Source organism: Cherax quadricarinatus, chromosome 2 (assembly GCF_038502225.1).
Source record: "Cherax quadricarinatus isolate ZL_2023a chromosome 2, ASM3850222v1, whole genome shotgun sequence".
NCBI lineage: Eukaryota > Metazoa > Arthropoda > Malacostraca > Decapoda > Parastacidae > Cherax > Cherax quadricarinatus.
Window position 1 is genome coordinate 55,952,524 of NC_091293.1, and position 14,420 is coordinate 55,966,943.

Sequence of the window (14,420 nt, forward strand, 5' to 3'; positions counted from 1 at the left end):
CTGCATAACAGTAAATCTTCTATTTTTTGTATGAATAAAAAATCAAAATAGAAAGCAATAGTAATATAAGAGGGGCTTAGAGACATGACTAATGAACAGAGGATATGTTATTTTAGTGCCAAGAATGTCTACATTGTTTATTCTAGACCCTATTTTGAAATTGGCATCTTTTTTAATTTGCATGAAATTGGCCAAATTGCCAATTTCTGACCACTTTATTGGGTAGTTCAAATCAGTAAATGGGCGGTTTCTTGTACTCAATTGATAGAAAAAATGGAGTTCTAAAGAAATAGTTATGAGTTTAGTCAACTGGAACAATGGAATTGGCCAAAAATAAGGCTGAAAGTCAGCAAAATCGCCAATGCGTGTATGTCGCCGAGACTGCTAACTTCGCGGGAGCGAAGTTTGTACTTTTGGTGTCATTACCATTGGGAAAAGATTCTCTATCATTTCATAAGAAAAAATAATTTTTTTTTTTTCCAAAAATTTTTCGACATAGAATGATAGTTTCAGAAAGGGGCTTGCGACAGTCAAAGGGTTAAAAGGGGTTCAAGTAACAGTACATACAGGTATACAGTATTTTTTTTTTTATTATCACACTGGCCGATTCCCACCAAGGCAGGGTGGCCCGAAAAAGAAAAACTTTCACCATCATTCACTCCATCACTGTCTTGCCAGAAGGGTGCTTTACACTACAGTTTTTAAACTGCAACATTAACACCCCTCCTTCAGAGTGCAGGCACTGTACTTCCCATCTCCAGGACTCAAGTCCGGCCTGCCGGTTTCCCTGAATCCCTTCATAAATGTTACTTTGCTCACACTCCAACAGCACGTCAAGTATTAAAAACCATTTGTCTCCATTCACTCCTATCAAACACGCTCACGCATGCCTGCTGGAAGTCCAAGCCCCTCGCACACAAAACCTCCTTTACCCCCTCCCTCCAACCCTTCCTAGGCCGACCCCTACCCCGCCTTCCTTCCACTACAGACTGATACACTCTTGAAGTCATTCTGTTTCGCTCCATTCTCTCTACATGTCCGAACCACCTCAACAACCCTTCCTCAGCCCTCTGGACAACAGTTTTGGTAATCCCGCACCTCCTCCTAACTTCCAAACTACGAATTCTCTGCATTATATTCACACCACACATTGCCCTCAGACATGACATCTCCACTGCCTCCAGCCTTCTCCTCGCTGCAACATTCATCACCCACGCTTCACACCCATATAAGAGCGTTGGTAAAACTATACTCTCATACATTCCCCTCTTTGCCTCAAAGGACAAAGTTCTTTGTCTCCACAGACTCCTAAGTGCACCACTCACTCTTTTTCCCTCATCAATTCTATGATTCACCTCATCTTTCATAGACCCATCCGCTGACACGTCCACTCCCAAATATCTGAATACGTTCACCTCCTCCATACTCTCTCCCTCCAATCTGATATTCAATCTTTCATCACCTAATCTTTTTGTTATCCTCATAACCTTACTCTTTCCTGTATTCACCTTTAATTTTCTTCTTTTGCACACCCTACCAAATTCATCCACCAATCTCTGCAACTTCTCTTCAGAATCTCCCAAGAGCACAGTGTCATCAGCAAAGAGCAGCTGTGACAACTCCCACTTTGTGTGTGATTCTTTATCTTTTAACTCCACGCCTCTTGCCAAGACCCTCGCATTTACTTCTCTTACAACCCAATCTATAAATATATTAAACAACCACGGTGACATCACACATCCTTGTCTAAGGCCTACTTTTACTGGGAAAAAATTTCCCTCTTTCCTACATACTCTAACTTGAGCCTCACTATCCTCGTAAAAACTCTTCACTGCTTTCAGTAACCTACCTCCTACACCATACACTTGCAACATCTGCCACATTGCCCCCCTATCCACCCTGTCATACGCCTTTTCCAAATCCATAAATGCCACAAAGACCTCTTTAGCCTTATCTAAATACTGTTCACTTATATGTTTCACTGTAAACACCTGGTCCACACACCCCCTACCTTTCCTAAAGCCTCCTTGTTCATCTGCTATCCTATTCTCCGTCTTACTCTTAATTCTTTCAATTATAACTCTACCATACACTTTACCAGGTACACTCAACAGACTTATCCCCCTATAATTTTTGCACTCTCTTTTATCCCCTTTGCCTTTATACAAAGGAACTATGCATGCTCTCTGCCAATCCCTAGGTACCTTACCCTCTTCCATACATTTATTAAATAATTGCACCAACCACTCCAAAACTATATCCCCACCTGCTTTTAACATTTCTATCTTTATCCCATCAATCCCGGCTGCCTTGCCCCCTTTCATTTTACCTACTGCCTCACGAACTTCCCCCACACTCACAACTGGCTCTTCCTCACTCCTACAAGATGTTATTCCTCCTTGCCCTATACACGAAATCACAGCTTCCCTATCTTCATCAACATTTAACAATTCCTCAAAATATTCCCTCCATCTTCCCAATACCTCTAACTCTCCATTTAATAACTCTCCTCTCCTATTTTTAACTGACAAATCCATTTGTTCTCTAGGCTTTCTTAACTTGTTTATCTCACTCCAAAACTTTTTCTTATTTTCAACAAAATTTGTTGATAACATCTCACCCACTCTCTCATTTGCTCTCTTTTTACATTTCTTCACCACTCTCTTAACTTCTCTCTTTTTCTCCATATACTCTTCCCTCCTTGCATCACTTCTACTTTGTAAAAACTTCTCATATGCTAACTTTTTCTCCCTTACTACTCTCTTTACATCATCATTCCACCAATCGCTCCTCTTCCCTCCTGCACCCACTTTCCTGTAACCACAAACTTCTGCTGAACACTCTAACACTACATTTTTAAACCTACCCCATACCTCTTCGACCCCATTGCCTATGCTCTCATTAGCCCATCTATCCTCCAATAGCTGTTTATATCTTACCCTAACTGCCGCCTCTTTTAGTTTATAAACCTTCACCTCTCTCTTCCCTGATGCTTCTATTCTCCTTGTATCCCATCTACCTTTTACTCTCAGTGTAGCTACAACTAGAAAGTGATCTGATATATCTGTGGCCCCTCTATAAACATGTACATCCTGAAGTCTACTCAACAGTCTTTTATCTACCAATACATAATCCAACAAACTACTGTCATTTCGCCCTACATCATATCGTGTATACTTATTTATCCTCTTTTTCTTAAAATATGTATTACCTATAACTAAACCCCTTTCTATACAAAGTTCAATCAAAGGGCTCCCATTATCATTTACACCTGGCACCCCAAACTTACCTACCACACCCTCTCTAAAAGTTTCTCCTACTTTAGCATTCAAGTCCCCTACCACAATTACTCTCTCACTTGGTTCAAAGGCTCCTATACATTCACTTAACATCTCCCAAAATCTCTCTCTCTCCTCTGCATTCCTCTCTTCTCCAGGTGCATACACGCTTATTATGACCCACTTCTCGCATCCAACCTTTACTTTAATCCACATAATTCTTGAATTTACACATTCATATTCTCTTTTCTCCTTCCATAACTGATCATTTAACATTACTGCTACCCCTTCCTTTGCTCTAACTCTCTCAGATACTCCAGATTTAATCCCATTTATTTCCCCCCACTGAAACTCTCCTACCCCCTTCAGCTTTGTTTCGCTTAGGGCCAGGACATCCAACTTCTTTTCATTCATAACATCAGCAATCATCTGTTTCTTGTCATCCGCACTACATCCACGCACATTTAAGCAACCCAGTTTTATAAAGTTTTTCTTCTTCTCTTTTTTAGTAATTGTATACAGGAGAAGGGGTTACTAGCCCATTGCTCCCGGCATTTTAGTCGCCTCATACGACACGCATGGCTTACGGAGGAAAGATTCTTTTCCACTTCCCCATGGACAATAGAAGAAATAAAAAAAAAAGAACAAGAGCTATTTAGAAAAAGGAGGAAAACCTAGATGTATGTATATATATATATGCATGTGCGTGTCTGTGAAGTGTGACCAAAGTGTAAGTAGGAGTAGCAAGATATCCCTGTTATCTTAGCGTGTTTATGAGACAGAAAAAGAAAACCAGCAATCCTACCATCATGCAAAACAGTTACAGGTTTTTGTTTCACAGTCATCTGGCAGGACGGTAGTACTTCCCTGGGTGGTTGCTGTCTACCAACCTACTACCTATAGGTATACAGTAGTATACACAAAAAGCCCCCATTTGCACACCTTAGGTCTCTTTTGGTTATGTTGTAGTACAAATGTAAATGTACTCTTATTAAATAGTAAAATCATTACCTTAAAAACATAAATACAAAGTATTTTCAAAATGCATGATAAAAAACATTACAGATCAATATGCAGACCTAGATGTATCCACATACACTAAGAGAGTGAATCAATAAGGGAGGCTGTGAGGCAGTGAATCAGTGAGGAGACTGTGAGGTGGTGAATGAGAGAGGGAGGCAGTGAATCAGTGAGGAGACTGTGAGGTGGTGAATGAGAGAGGGAGGCAGTGAATCAGTGAGGCTGTTTGTAACAACTGTGTGCCTTTCATACCACTGTAAAACATATACAGCCTCTCTTCACTTAGCGACGTACTCGTTTACCAATGACTTGGACTTACAACGGGCTCTCTGACAAGTATGCATATTAGGGGTGATTTCCTCTATTTTGTTTATTATAATATACAGTAAACTGCTGTATAAATATTTAAAAATATTCCAGAAATGTTATAAATGGTGCAGAGATGACATTAAAAGAATATCAAAGATGGTTGACACAAACCCACTACCATTATAGTATGCTCCTCACTTAGCGATGAATTCGTTTACCGACGTGGTCTTAGGAATGGAACATCATTGTTAAGTGAGGAAATCTTATAGTATTACCACTTATAGTATTACAACTACTATTGAATCATGTTTCATAAAAAGCATTTTTAAGTATATGAATATATCCTTGTTTGTATAAATTAGATTCACTTATAATTAATAGAACTACTGTACAACTATGATAAATTTCTTTAGTATTAGGTAGCCAGTAAGCCATTAAATTAAGTCGGTCCATAATGTCTAGGCATAATAGAGGTTCTCTTTGCACTGCAACCCATTATTGTAAATAATCTCAATGTACTACTTGCAAGGAAATAAATAAATTTGAAATTTGAATTTGAATACTCATGGAAACATGGAAATAAGTCACATTGTTTGACTACTGGTATACAGCCTCTCCTCACTTAACAACGGAGTTCCATACCTAAGATCACATTAGCAAACGAATTCATTGCTAAGCAAGGAGCATACTATAATGGTAGTGGGTTTGTGTCACCCATCTTTGATATTCTTTTAATGTTACCTTTGCACCATTTATAACATTTTTAGACAATTTTTAACCCTTTCACTGTCGATCCTGTAATATTACAGCAAACTAGTGTCAGTCCTGTAATACTACGCCAAAATTCTAGCAGCTTCAGATCTAGCGGGAATAAGCTGGTAGACCTACATGTGAGAGAATGGGTCTGCATGGTTAGTGTGTGCAGTATAAAAAAAAAATGGGGAGCCACTGGTGCATTATGGGAATGCAATTTCAGTAGTCCCTGTTTACCATGCCTCACGGTAAAGAATACCTCACTCCCTGGTGAATTGGGACTACTATTCCCTTCCCAAGTGATAATTCTGACACAGATGGAAGTGTCAATGAAGATGAATTTCATGGTTTTGGGGTGTTTATGACTGAAAGCAATGCCTAGGATACCAAAAATAGTGCTGAAAACCCAGACAACCATCAACCTAGGAATACCCAAAAAAGTCAAAGCGACTTATTTCCATGTGGGTTGGTTGGGAAGATGGTATGGGTAATGGGTAATGTTACAGTTGGGATAGTACAGTGGACCCTTGACCAACAATGGCATCGTATAACGTTAAATCCGACTAGCGATACATTTTAACGTAAAAATTTTGCCTCGACTAGCGCTAAAAAACTCGACCAACACGATTCGTTCTGTTCGAGATGCATCCACGTGTGGCCTGAGCGCGCCTCACTTGTTCCATGGGTGCCATTGTTTACAAGCCAGCCACCGCTGTTACATCCAAACATACAATCAGAACATTTCATATTATCATTTGATATTATCACATGGTGACTTATTTTACACCTGCAAAGTAAGTCACCATGGGCCCCAAGAAAGCTTCTAGTGCCAACCCTGTGATAAAAAGGGTGAGAATTAGTGTGGAAATTAAGAAAGATTTTGAAGGGTTTGGGGCTAACCCTGAGATGCCTATGCCAGTTGTGGAATCCATTGTGCCTACTTCAAAGATTAAGGAAATGTGTGCAAAGTGGGTTGAACTGCAAACCTTTATGGATGAAAATCACCCTAACACAGCTATTGCAAGCCGTGCTGGTGACTATTACAGTGACAATGTTATGGCCCAATTTAGACAAATCTTAAAGGAACGGGAGGTACAGAGCTCTATGGACAGATATGTTGTGCGACAGAGGTCCAGTGACTCAAGCTGGTCCTAGTGGCATTAAAAGAAGAAGGGAAGTAACCCCGGAAAAGGACTTGACACCTCAAGTCCTAATGGAAGGGGATTCTCCTTCAAAACACTAACACCATCCACACTCTCCCCTCCTCCCATCCCATCAATCATCACCAGATCTTCAATAAAGGTAAGTGTCATGTAATTGTACATGTCTTCTTCAGTTTGTGTGTATTAAAATAAATATTTCATGTGGTAAAATTTTTTTTTTCCAATACTTTGGGGTGTCAGGAATGGATTAATTTGATTTCCATTATTTCTTATGGGGAAAATTAACTCGACTAACGATGAGCTCGCAGGAACGGATTAATATCGTTGGTTGAGGGTCCACTGTATTTACATGTGGTAGCAGGTGGTAGTTGTGTGGTGTAATGCATCATGTATCCAGGCTGGTAGCCATGCCACTGACTCAGCACATTCACAACAAAGGCCAGCTTCAACCACCCACACACCACAATAACCTGCACAACCACAACAACCTTCAAAACCACAACAACCTACACAACCACAACAACCTGAACAACCACAACAACCTGCACATCCACAACAACCTGCACAACCATAACAACCTGCATAGTCACAACAACCTGCACAACCACAAGAACCTGCACAACCACAACCACACCAACCCACCAACAAAAATGCAGAGACATTCATTTCATGTGTGAGGAGTGTAAAACAGCACTGTGTATAACACCATGTTTCAAAGAGTTCCACAAGCTGAAGCAGTTCTAAGAATTTGTCCAGTCACTCTATATATGTATACAGTGGACCCCCGGTTCGCGATATTAATCTGTTCCTGAGAGCTCATCGTAAACCAAAATTATCGGAAAGCGAATCAGTTTTCCCCATAAGAAATAATGGAAATCAAATTAATCCGTGCAAGACACCCAAAAGTATGAAAAAAAAACTTTTACCACATGAAATATTAAGTTTAACGCAATAGAATAATTACAATAACAACAATAACAATAGAATAACAATAGAATAATTGACACTTACCTTTAATGAAGATCTGGTGATGATTGATGGGATGGGAGGAGGGGAGAGTGTTGAACCTATTGTTTAGAAGGGGAATCCCCCTCCATTAGGACTTGAGGTAGCAAGTCCTTTTCCGGGGTTACTTCCCTTCTTCTTTTAATGCCACTAGGACCAGCTTGAGAGTCACTGGACTTCTGTCGCACAACATATCTGTCCATAGAGGCCTGTACCTCTCGTTCTTTTATGACTTTCCTAAAGTGGTTCATAACATTGTCAGTGTAATAGTCACCAGCACAGCTTGCAATAGCTGTGTTAGGGTGATTTTCATCCATAAAGGTTTGCAGTTCAACCCACTGTGCACACATTTCCTTAATTTTTGAAGTAGGCACAATGGATTCCACAACTGGCAAAGGCTTCTCAGGGTTAACACCAAACCCTTCAAAATCTTTCTTAATTTCCGTACTAATTCTCACCCTTTTTACCACAGGGTTGGCACTAGAAGCTTTCTTGGGGCCCATGGTGACTTATTTTGCAGAAACAAGCACCAAAAACAGTGATAATATGGATAATATGGAATGTACCGAATGTATCCTTAGATACGCGCACACTGGCTAGCTTGTAAACACTGGCACACACGGTGCAGTTCAGGCCACACGTGGACACGTCTCATACGAATCGTATCGCAAACTGAGTCAAATTTTTTGCGATATAATGCATCGGATACCGGATTTATAGGATACCGATAGCATCGTGAACCAGGGGTCCACTGTACTGTGGAACCTCGGTTTTCATCTTTAATTCGTTCCAGAGAGTCTGACGAAAATCGAATTTGACGAAAACTGAAGCATTATTTCTTGTAAGAAATAATGTAAATCCAGTTAATCTGTTCCAGACACCCAAAAATATTAACAAAAAGCATATTGTATAGAGAATAACTATAGTTTTACATGCAGAAAACAATGAAAAATCAATATAAAGCACTAATGAAATGGATAAATGAACATTTAACATTACTTTTACCTTATTGAAGATTCTTGTTGGCATATAGAAGACAGTGAGGAGGGGAGAGGGAGGAGAGGTTATCTCTATCACCATCACTACCATCCTCTTCCACAATCACTACCACCTTCTACTACCATCACAACCACTACTACCACCCTCTACCACCATCACTACCACCCTCTACCACAACCACTACCACCCTCTACCTTTATAGAGGGTGGTAGTGATATTTCTCCACAAAACTTTGCAACTCATTCCACTTTCATACTTTGCTACGAGTTCTTTCTTGAATTCTATTATGTTTCTCGTCTTCTTTATTAAGGGGTTGGCACTCGGAGCTTTCTTTGGCCTCATGGTGCCTTATTTAGCAGTTGCATTCAATAAACAAGCACAAAAAACAATGGATTATTACAAAATGTTTTGTTTGAATGCGCAGGGTAATGTTCAGTCGACGAGAAACAAAGTCAGACGGACTCAGAATGCACGCGTAGGATGCTTTGTGTGGGCGCGGGCAGACGGACACATTCTGCATGGCAGACAAAAACCAAGGTGATGAACGAAAACTGGGACAATATTTTGATGAAAATAGTTGTCAAAAACTGAATTCGACGAAAACCGGTGCAAGCAAAAACCAAGGTTCCACTGTATATATTTTAGAACAATACTGATAAACAACTTTTTTTATTGTTGGTTTGTGTAAACAAGTTTTGTAAACGTTGTAATGACAACGGTATTTGTGAAGTTATTGTGTTGCATAGAAAGAGTGGATATATATACTACATTATGCATTATATTGGTCTCACAAGCCACTAAAGTTACTTGAAAAAATAAAATATTAAAAAATAAAAGAAAAATTAGAATAAAAGTAAAAATAATATTACCAATTGAGCAGAAGTCACTGATGTTGCTGTAAGTGGTTCACTTTGTCAACTTTATGCCTCTATTTCTTGGTAAGTATTGATTACAAAAAATTTTTTTTCTTTTAAAACACTCAGAAAAATATTCTTAAGATTTTGGTAAGAAAAAATAATTTTGTTTTTTTAGAATATTTTTCAACACTGAGAGCAAATTTGCGATCAGGGCTCTCGACAGTGAAAAGGTAAAATGTTTACACAGCAGTGTACCGTATATTGTAACAAATAGAAAAGAGGAAAACAACTCTAATATGCATTAGTATTTTGTATGCATACTGGTCAGAGAACCCGTCGTAAGTCTTGAGTTGTCAGTAAACTAGTACATCAGTAAGTGAGGAGAGGCTGTAATAAGTTATTCCATGTTACATCTACAAATTCTTTTTATTGGCTGAATTCCACTGGTAGTATCATGAAATTGTGATAAATTTGGAATGGTAGTGGAACAACAGGTCATGATTTCATTGTTTACTTATGTTAATTAAGCAGTGTTAACCCTATGATGCACTGCTTGGACCTGCCTGGTCCTAGATTTTTTTGAAAGGCATGGGGAGGTTGTAGGAGACCCAAAAACCTGACCTGATGTCAAAAATATTGCCAGGTGGCATATTTGAAGGCATTAAAAGTTATGCATACTAGTACATCAAAGTCATCACATGGTTAAAATTAACTGAAATTAGATACAGAAAATTAGGACATGGGACTACATTAGTCCGTTTTACATATACTCAAGGTACTGAATGGTTGACAAACAATGAATTTTCAGGAAGGCATTAATGTCATAAGTTGGGGCCCCTACTGAATATGAAATGTTTCTTTGGTACTGTATCCTACTATATATTTGTAAAGTACCAAAGCTAAATCTCCACATAAATACAATCACTTGTACATTTCTATCATTTCTCGCATATTCACCCTAATAATTTATCTGTGTTAACTTAGTATTTTCCCAACAGAGCCACATATCCTGCTGTTCAGGAGGCCACGCACAGATTTGGAAAAGGTACCAAGGGGTGAAAAGTTAGTGTAAACAATTTGGATCTACATCTTCATCTGTCTTTCCAAAATTCTCTATATTTTTGTAAGCCTCAGTGGCTCATACTGAATATTTTTGTAAATTTTTTACTGTATCTGGATACATATTTCTTTCAGGACTTCTGGGGTTGTTTGACCATCTCTTAAAAATTCTAAATTATCTGTCTTTCATAGTGTTCAGGTAATTTATTTATGTTCTGAATAATAAATTTTTTTTCATGTTTTGGCATTTAATTTAGTTTTTTTTTTGGAGTATCGTGTATTATAAAGATGCAGAAATCAGGAAGAAATCAAATAATTTTACACCATTAAATTCATCACTAGTACAAATATTTGTATTCTTAGTTTAAGGTAGTTCAGTACTAAAAATATTTGACATTTGTTGTATATAGAATAAATTAGAGTATATACCATATACAATATACAGTGGAACCTTGACTTATGAGTGTCCCAATGTATGAGTTTTTTGAGATACGAGCTGTCCCTGGGTCAATTTTTTGCTCTGAGTTATGATCCAACATTTGAGTTACGAGCCAGCTCCCCCCCTCTTCCCCCTCAACCCAAAACCTGGACATCTCTCTTGTTTATCTATGATTTTATGCTTTAATTCCATGAAAATCATTCTCTTTTTCTTCTCAGCACTGTCCTTTATACTTACTTTCTTAGGACCCATGCTTAGAAAAATGAAATTAGGCCAAATGACTATCAAAAATGTAAGCTGCCGCTAGTTGGCACAGCTGATGGCAAAACATCCCGTAAGCAGTCCACATGTTTACAGCGCTGTAGGAGCAGTTCTCCTGTGCTTGTTTGCATTCTTTTTACAGTCATTTGGCAAAATTTCTTTTTTCTAACCATGGGTCCTAAGAAAACAGTGCAAAGAACAGTGCTGAGAAGAAAAAGATGATGATTTCCATGGACTTAACCAGGCAATACATAATATGCCTCACCCTCAACATCCCCCACCCTCAACCTACCCCACCCTCATCCCCCATCCTCATCCCGCACCCTTAACATCCTCCCACCCTCAACATCCCCCACCCTCAACATCCCCCACCATATCTGCTCCAAGTGTGTAAGTACATATACACTTTATATAATCCATTTTTATATGATATTTCTTATTTTCTCTTTTTTAGTAAATGTATACAGGAGAAGGGGTTACTAGCCCATTGCTCCCGGCATTTTAGTCGCCTCATACGACACGCATGGCTTACGGAGGAAAGATTCTTTTCCACTTCCCCATGGACAATAGAAGAAATAAAAAAGAACAAGAGCTATTTAGAAAAAGGAGAAAAACCTAGATGTATGTATATATATATATGCATGTGCGTGTCTGTGAAGTGTGACCAAAGTGTAAGTAGGAGTAGCAAGATATCCCTGTTATCGAGCGTGTTTATGAGACAGAAAAAGAAACCAGCAATCCTACCATCATGCAAAACAGTTACAGGTTTTTGTTTCACAGTCAACTGGCAGGACGGTAGTACTTCCCTGGGTGCAGTGCCTGCACTCTGAAGGAGGGGTGTTAATGTTGCAGTTTAAAAACTGTAGTGTAAAGCACCCTTCTGGCAAGACAGTGATGGAGTGAATGATGGTGAAAGTTTTTCTTTTTCGGGCCACCCTGCCTTGGTGGGAATCGGCCAGTGTGATAATAAAAAAAAAAATAATTTCTTATTTATAAGTACATTGTTTCAGTGTTTTCTTTAGAAAACTAGTGATCCACTGCAGTTAGCTTCAAAAATACTCCGTTTTCTCTTACAGTAAAAGCATGGGAAGATACTATAGTCAAAGTTGGACAGAAATGGCAGACTCTTCCACCACTGCCTCTGCCACCATATTATGGCCTATTTTATTCATTCTAGAGTATATATCATGTTTCTGTGTTAATTATATTGTTTATTATGTCATATTAGATGAATTGTGATAGATAAATAAGCTGTACAGTTGATAACAGCGTCATATTCAAGTATTTTTACGTAGTCTCCAGAGTGCAGGTACGGATTAATGGCTTTTCAGTTAATTTAAATGAGGAAAATTAATTTGATATACAAGTAAATTGAGTTATGAGCTAGGTCACAGAACGGATTAAACTCGTAAGTCAAGGTTCCACTGTAATTTGTATACTGTACTTCTGTGAGGGAATGCTTATTAGACAGTTTTCTGATAATTATTATATTTTTTTTTTTATGTAGTATAATTTTTTTTATTAAATCAGCAATGCCATTGTAAGGTAAATTTTAATATATGATACCCTAGGATTCAGTGTATCAGATATTCATTTATTATTTATAGAATTATAAATTTATTCTTAGTAGTTATACGCAAGAAGTCTATAGTTTGAAAATACCAGAATTTAGTAATGCCATGTTTATTTAGGATGCATATATGAAGCTTCATTTGTCTCAAAAGGTAGTCATATACGTACTGCATGAAGTATAAGTTCCTGTATAGTTGTCTCATGTATGTTACAGTGGTGTTCTATGGTAAATGAATGTTTTATTTCCATGACAAAATTTTTTAAAAGGTGAATTTGCAAAGAGTTACCTAGATTAATATCTGCATAGTCTTTACTGTCAGTTTATTTACGTCTTTACAAAGATAAATTTGGAATGAATGTCTTTGGGGCAGCTCCCTAGATTTCCATAGAAATTTGTTTTAATGTAGTAGCTTTGTATGAAGTTAAGCATCATGCACATAGTATGAAGATCATTAACAGTATTGTGTTTATATAAGTCCTGTATTACAGAATCATATCTTTTGTTATTAACATTCCTGATGAAGTTTACCGAATTATTCAATACAGTACATAAACACATCCTGGTATACACCAAAATGTTCAGGTGTTCTAGCAAGATTTTTACTTAATTGTTTTTTCTATTATTTACTTGTTTTGAATGTAACTGGAGTATGAAATAGTGATTAAAAATTTATATATAATAATAATATGTTTTACCAACAAATAAACTAAGTAACTTAACTGTGAACTAGTATTATTATTATTATTATTATTATTATTATTATTATTATTATTATTATTATTATATTATAACTAGGTGGCTTTAAAAATATTTCTTGGCAGGTGTAACCATCATATTTGTATATGGGACTATATATGAATAAGCTTGTTTATTGATTGCAACTGCGAAATAAGCCACCATGGGCCCAAAGAAAATTCCTAGTGCCAGTCCTTTGGTAAAGAAAGTGAGAAACATGATAGAATTGAAGAAAGAGATTGTAGAAAAATACGAAAGTGGCGTGCGTTTAGCCGAGCTTGCCAGGATGTATGAGAAGTCGAAATCAACAATCTGTTCTATCCTGGCAAAGAAAGTAGAAATCAAGGAAGCTAAAGTTGCAAAAGGGGTGAATATGCTAATGAAAACCCAGGATTTGGAAGAAGCTATCAACTATATAGAAATAGCAATGACAATTTTTGAGAAGATTGATCCAAATTTTGAGCAAAGTTCAAAAGTGAATGCATCCCTTTTCCATGATGTTACATGCTATAAAGAAATTTTAAGGGAAAGGAAAAAAAATCCCTGAGGCAAAAGTTCAATGCTTTCCTACTTTAAGAAAGTATCATGACAACCTCCAACATCAACAGTTAGCCTTGAACAGCCTTCAACATCAACAGCTAGCCTTGAACAACCTTCAACATCAACAGCAACACACACTCCTTCAAGAGCTTCACACAAGTCTCCAAAACGAATAAAAGTTGAAGAATCAGAGGATGATGGTATGCCATCTGATTTTATTCAATAAACACCCTGCCACTCACCTCTCACACATTAATATTAATATTTTAAGGTAAGTAATAAGTGTATTCTGTGTGTATCTTACCTTTTATTGTGTTTTTAATGCCTATTTCTATTGCTAGCTTAATATAAGTTAGTGTAAACTTGTTGTCTGGCATTTATTGCATATTTTATATGTTCTCTGATAATAATACTTATGGACCTGAGTGG

At 37.6% G+C, this 14,420-nt stretch overlaps 1 protein-coding gene across 2 annotated transcripts in view; it reads left to right on the plus strand.

Annotated features, from left to right (window-relative positions):
• LOC128694672 (cyclin-dependent kinases regulatory subunit) overlaps window positions 1-13,435 on the plus strand; it is a 75,522-nt gene extending 62,087 nt beyond the window's left edge. For both annotated transcript variants that reach the window (XM_053784930.2, XM_053785004.2), the window contains one exon: window positions 10,383-13,435. In XM_053784930.2, the coding sequence (XP_053640905.1) occupies window positions 10,383-10,456 (74 nt within the window). In that variant the 3' untranslated portion in view covers window positions 10,457-13,435. The remainder of the gene's footprint in view (window positions 1-10,382) is intronic.
• Window positions 13,436-14,420: the final 985 nt, after the last annotated feature.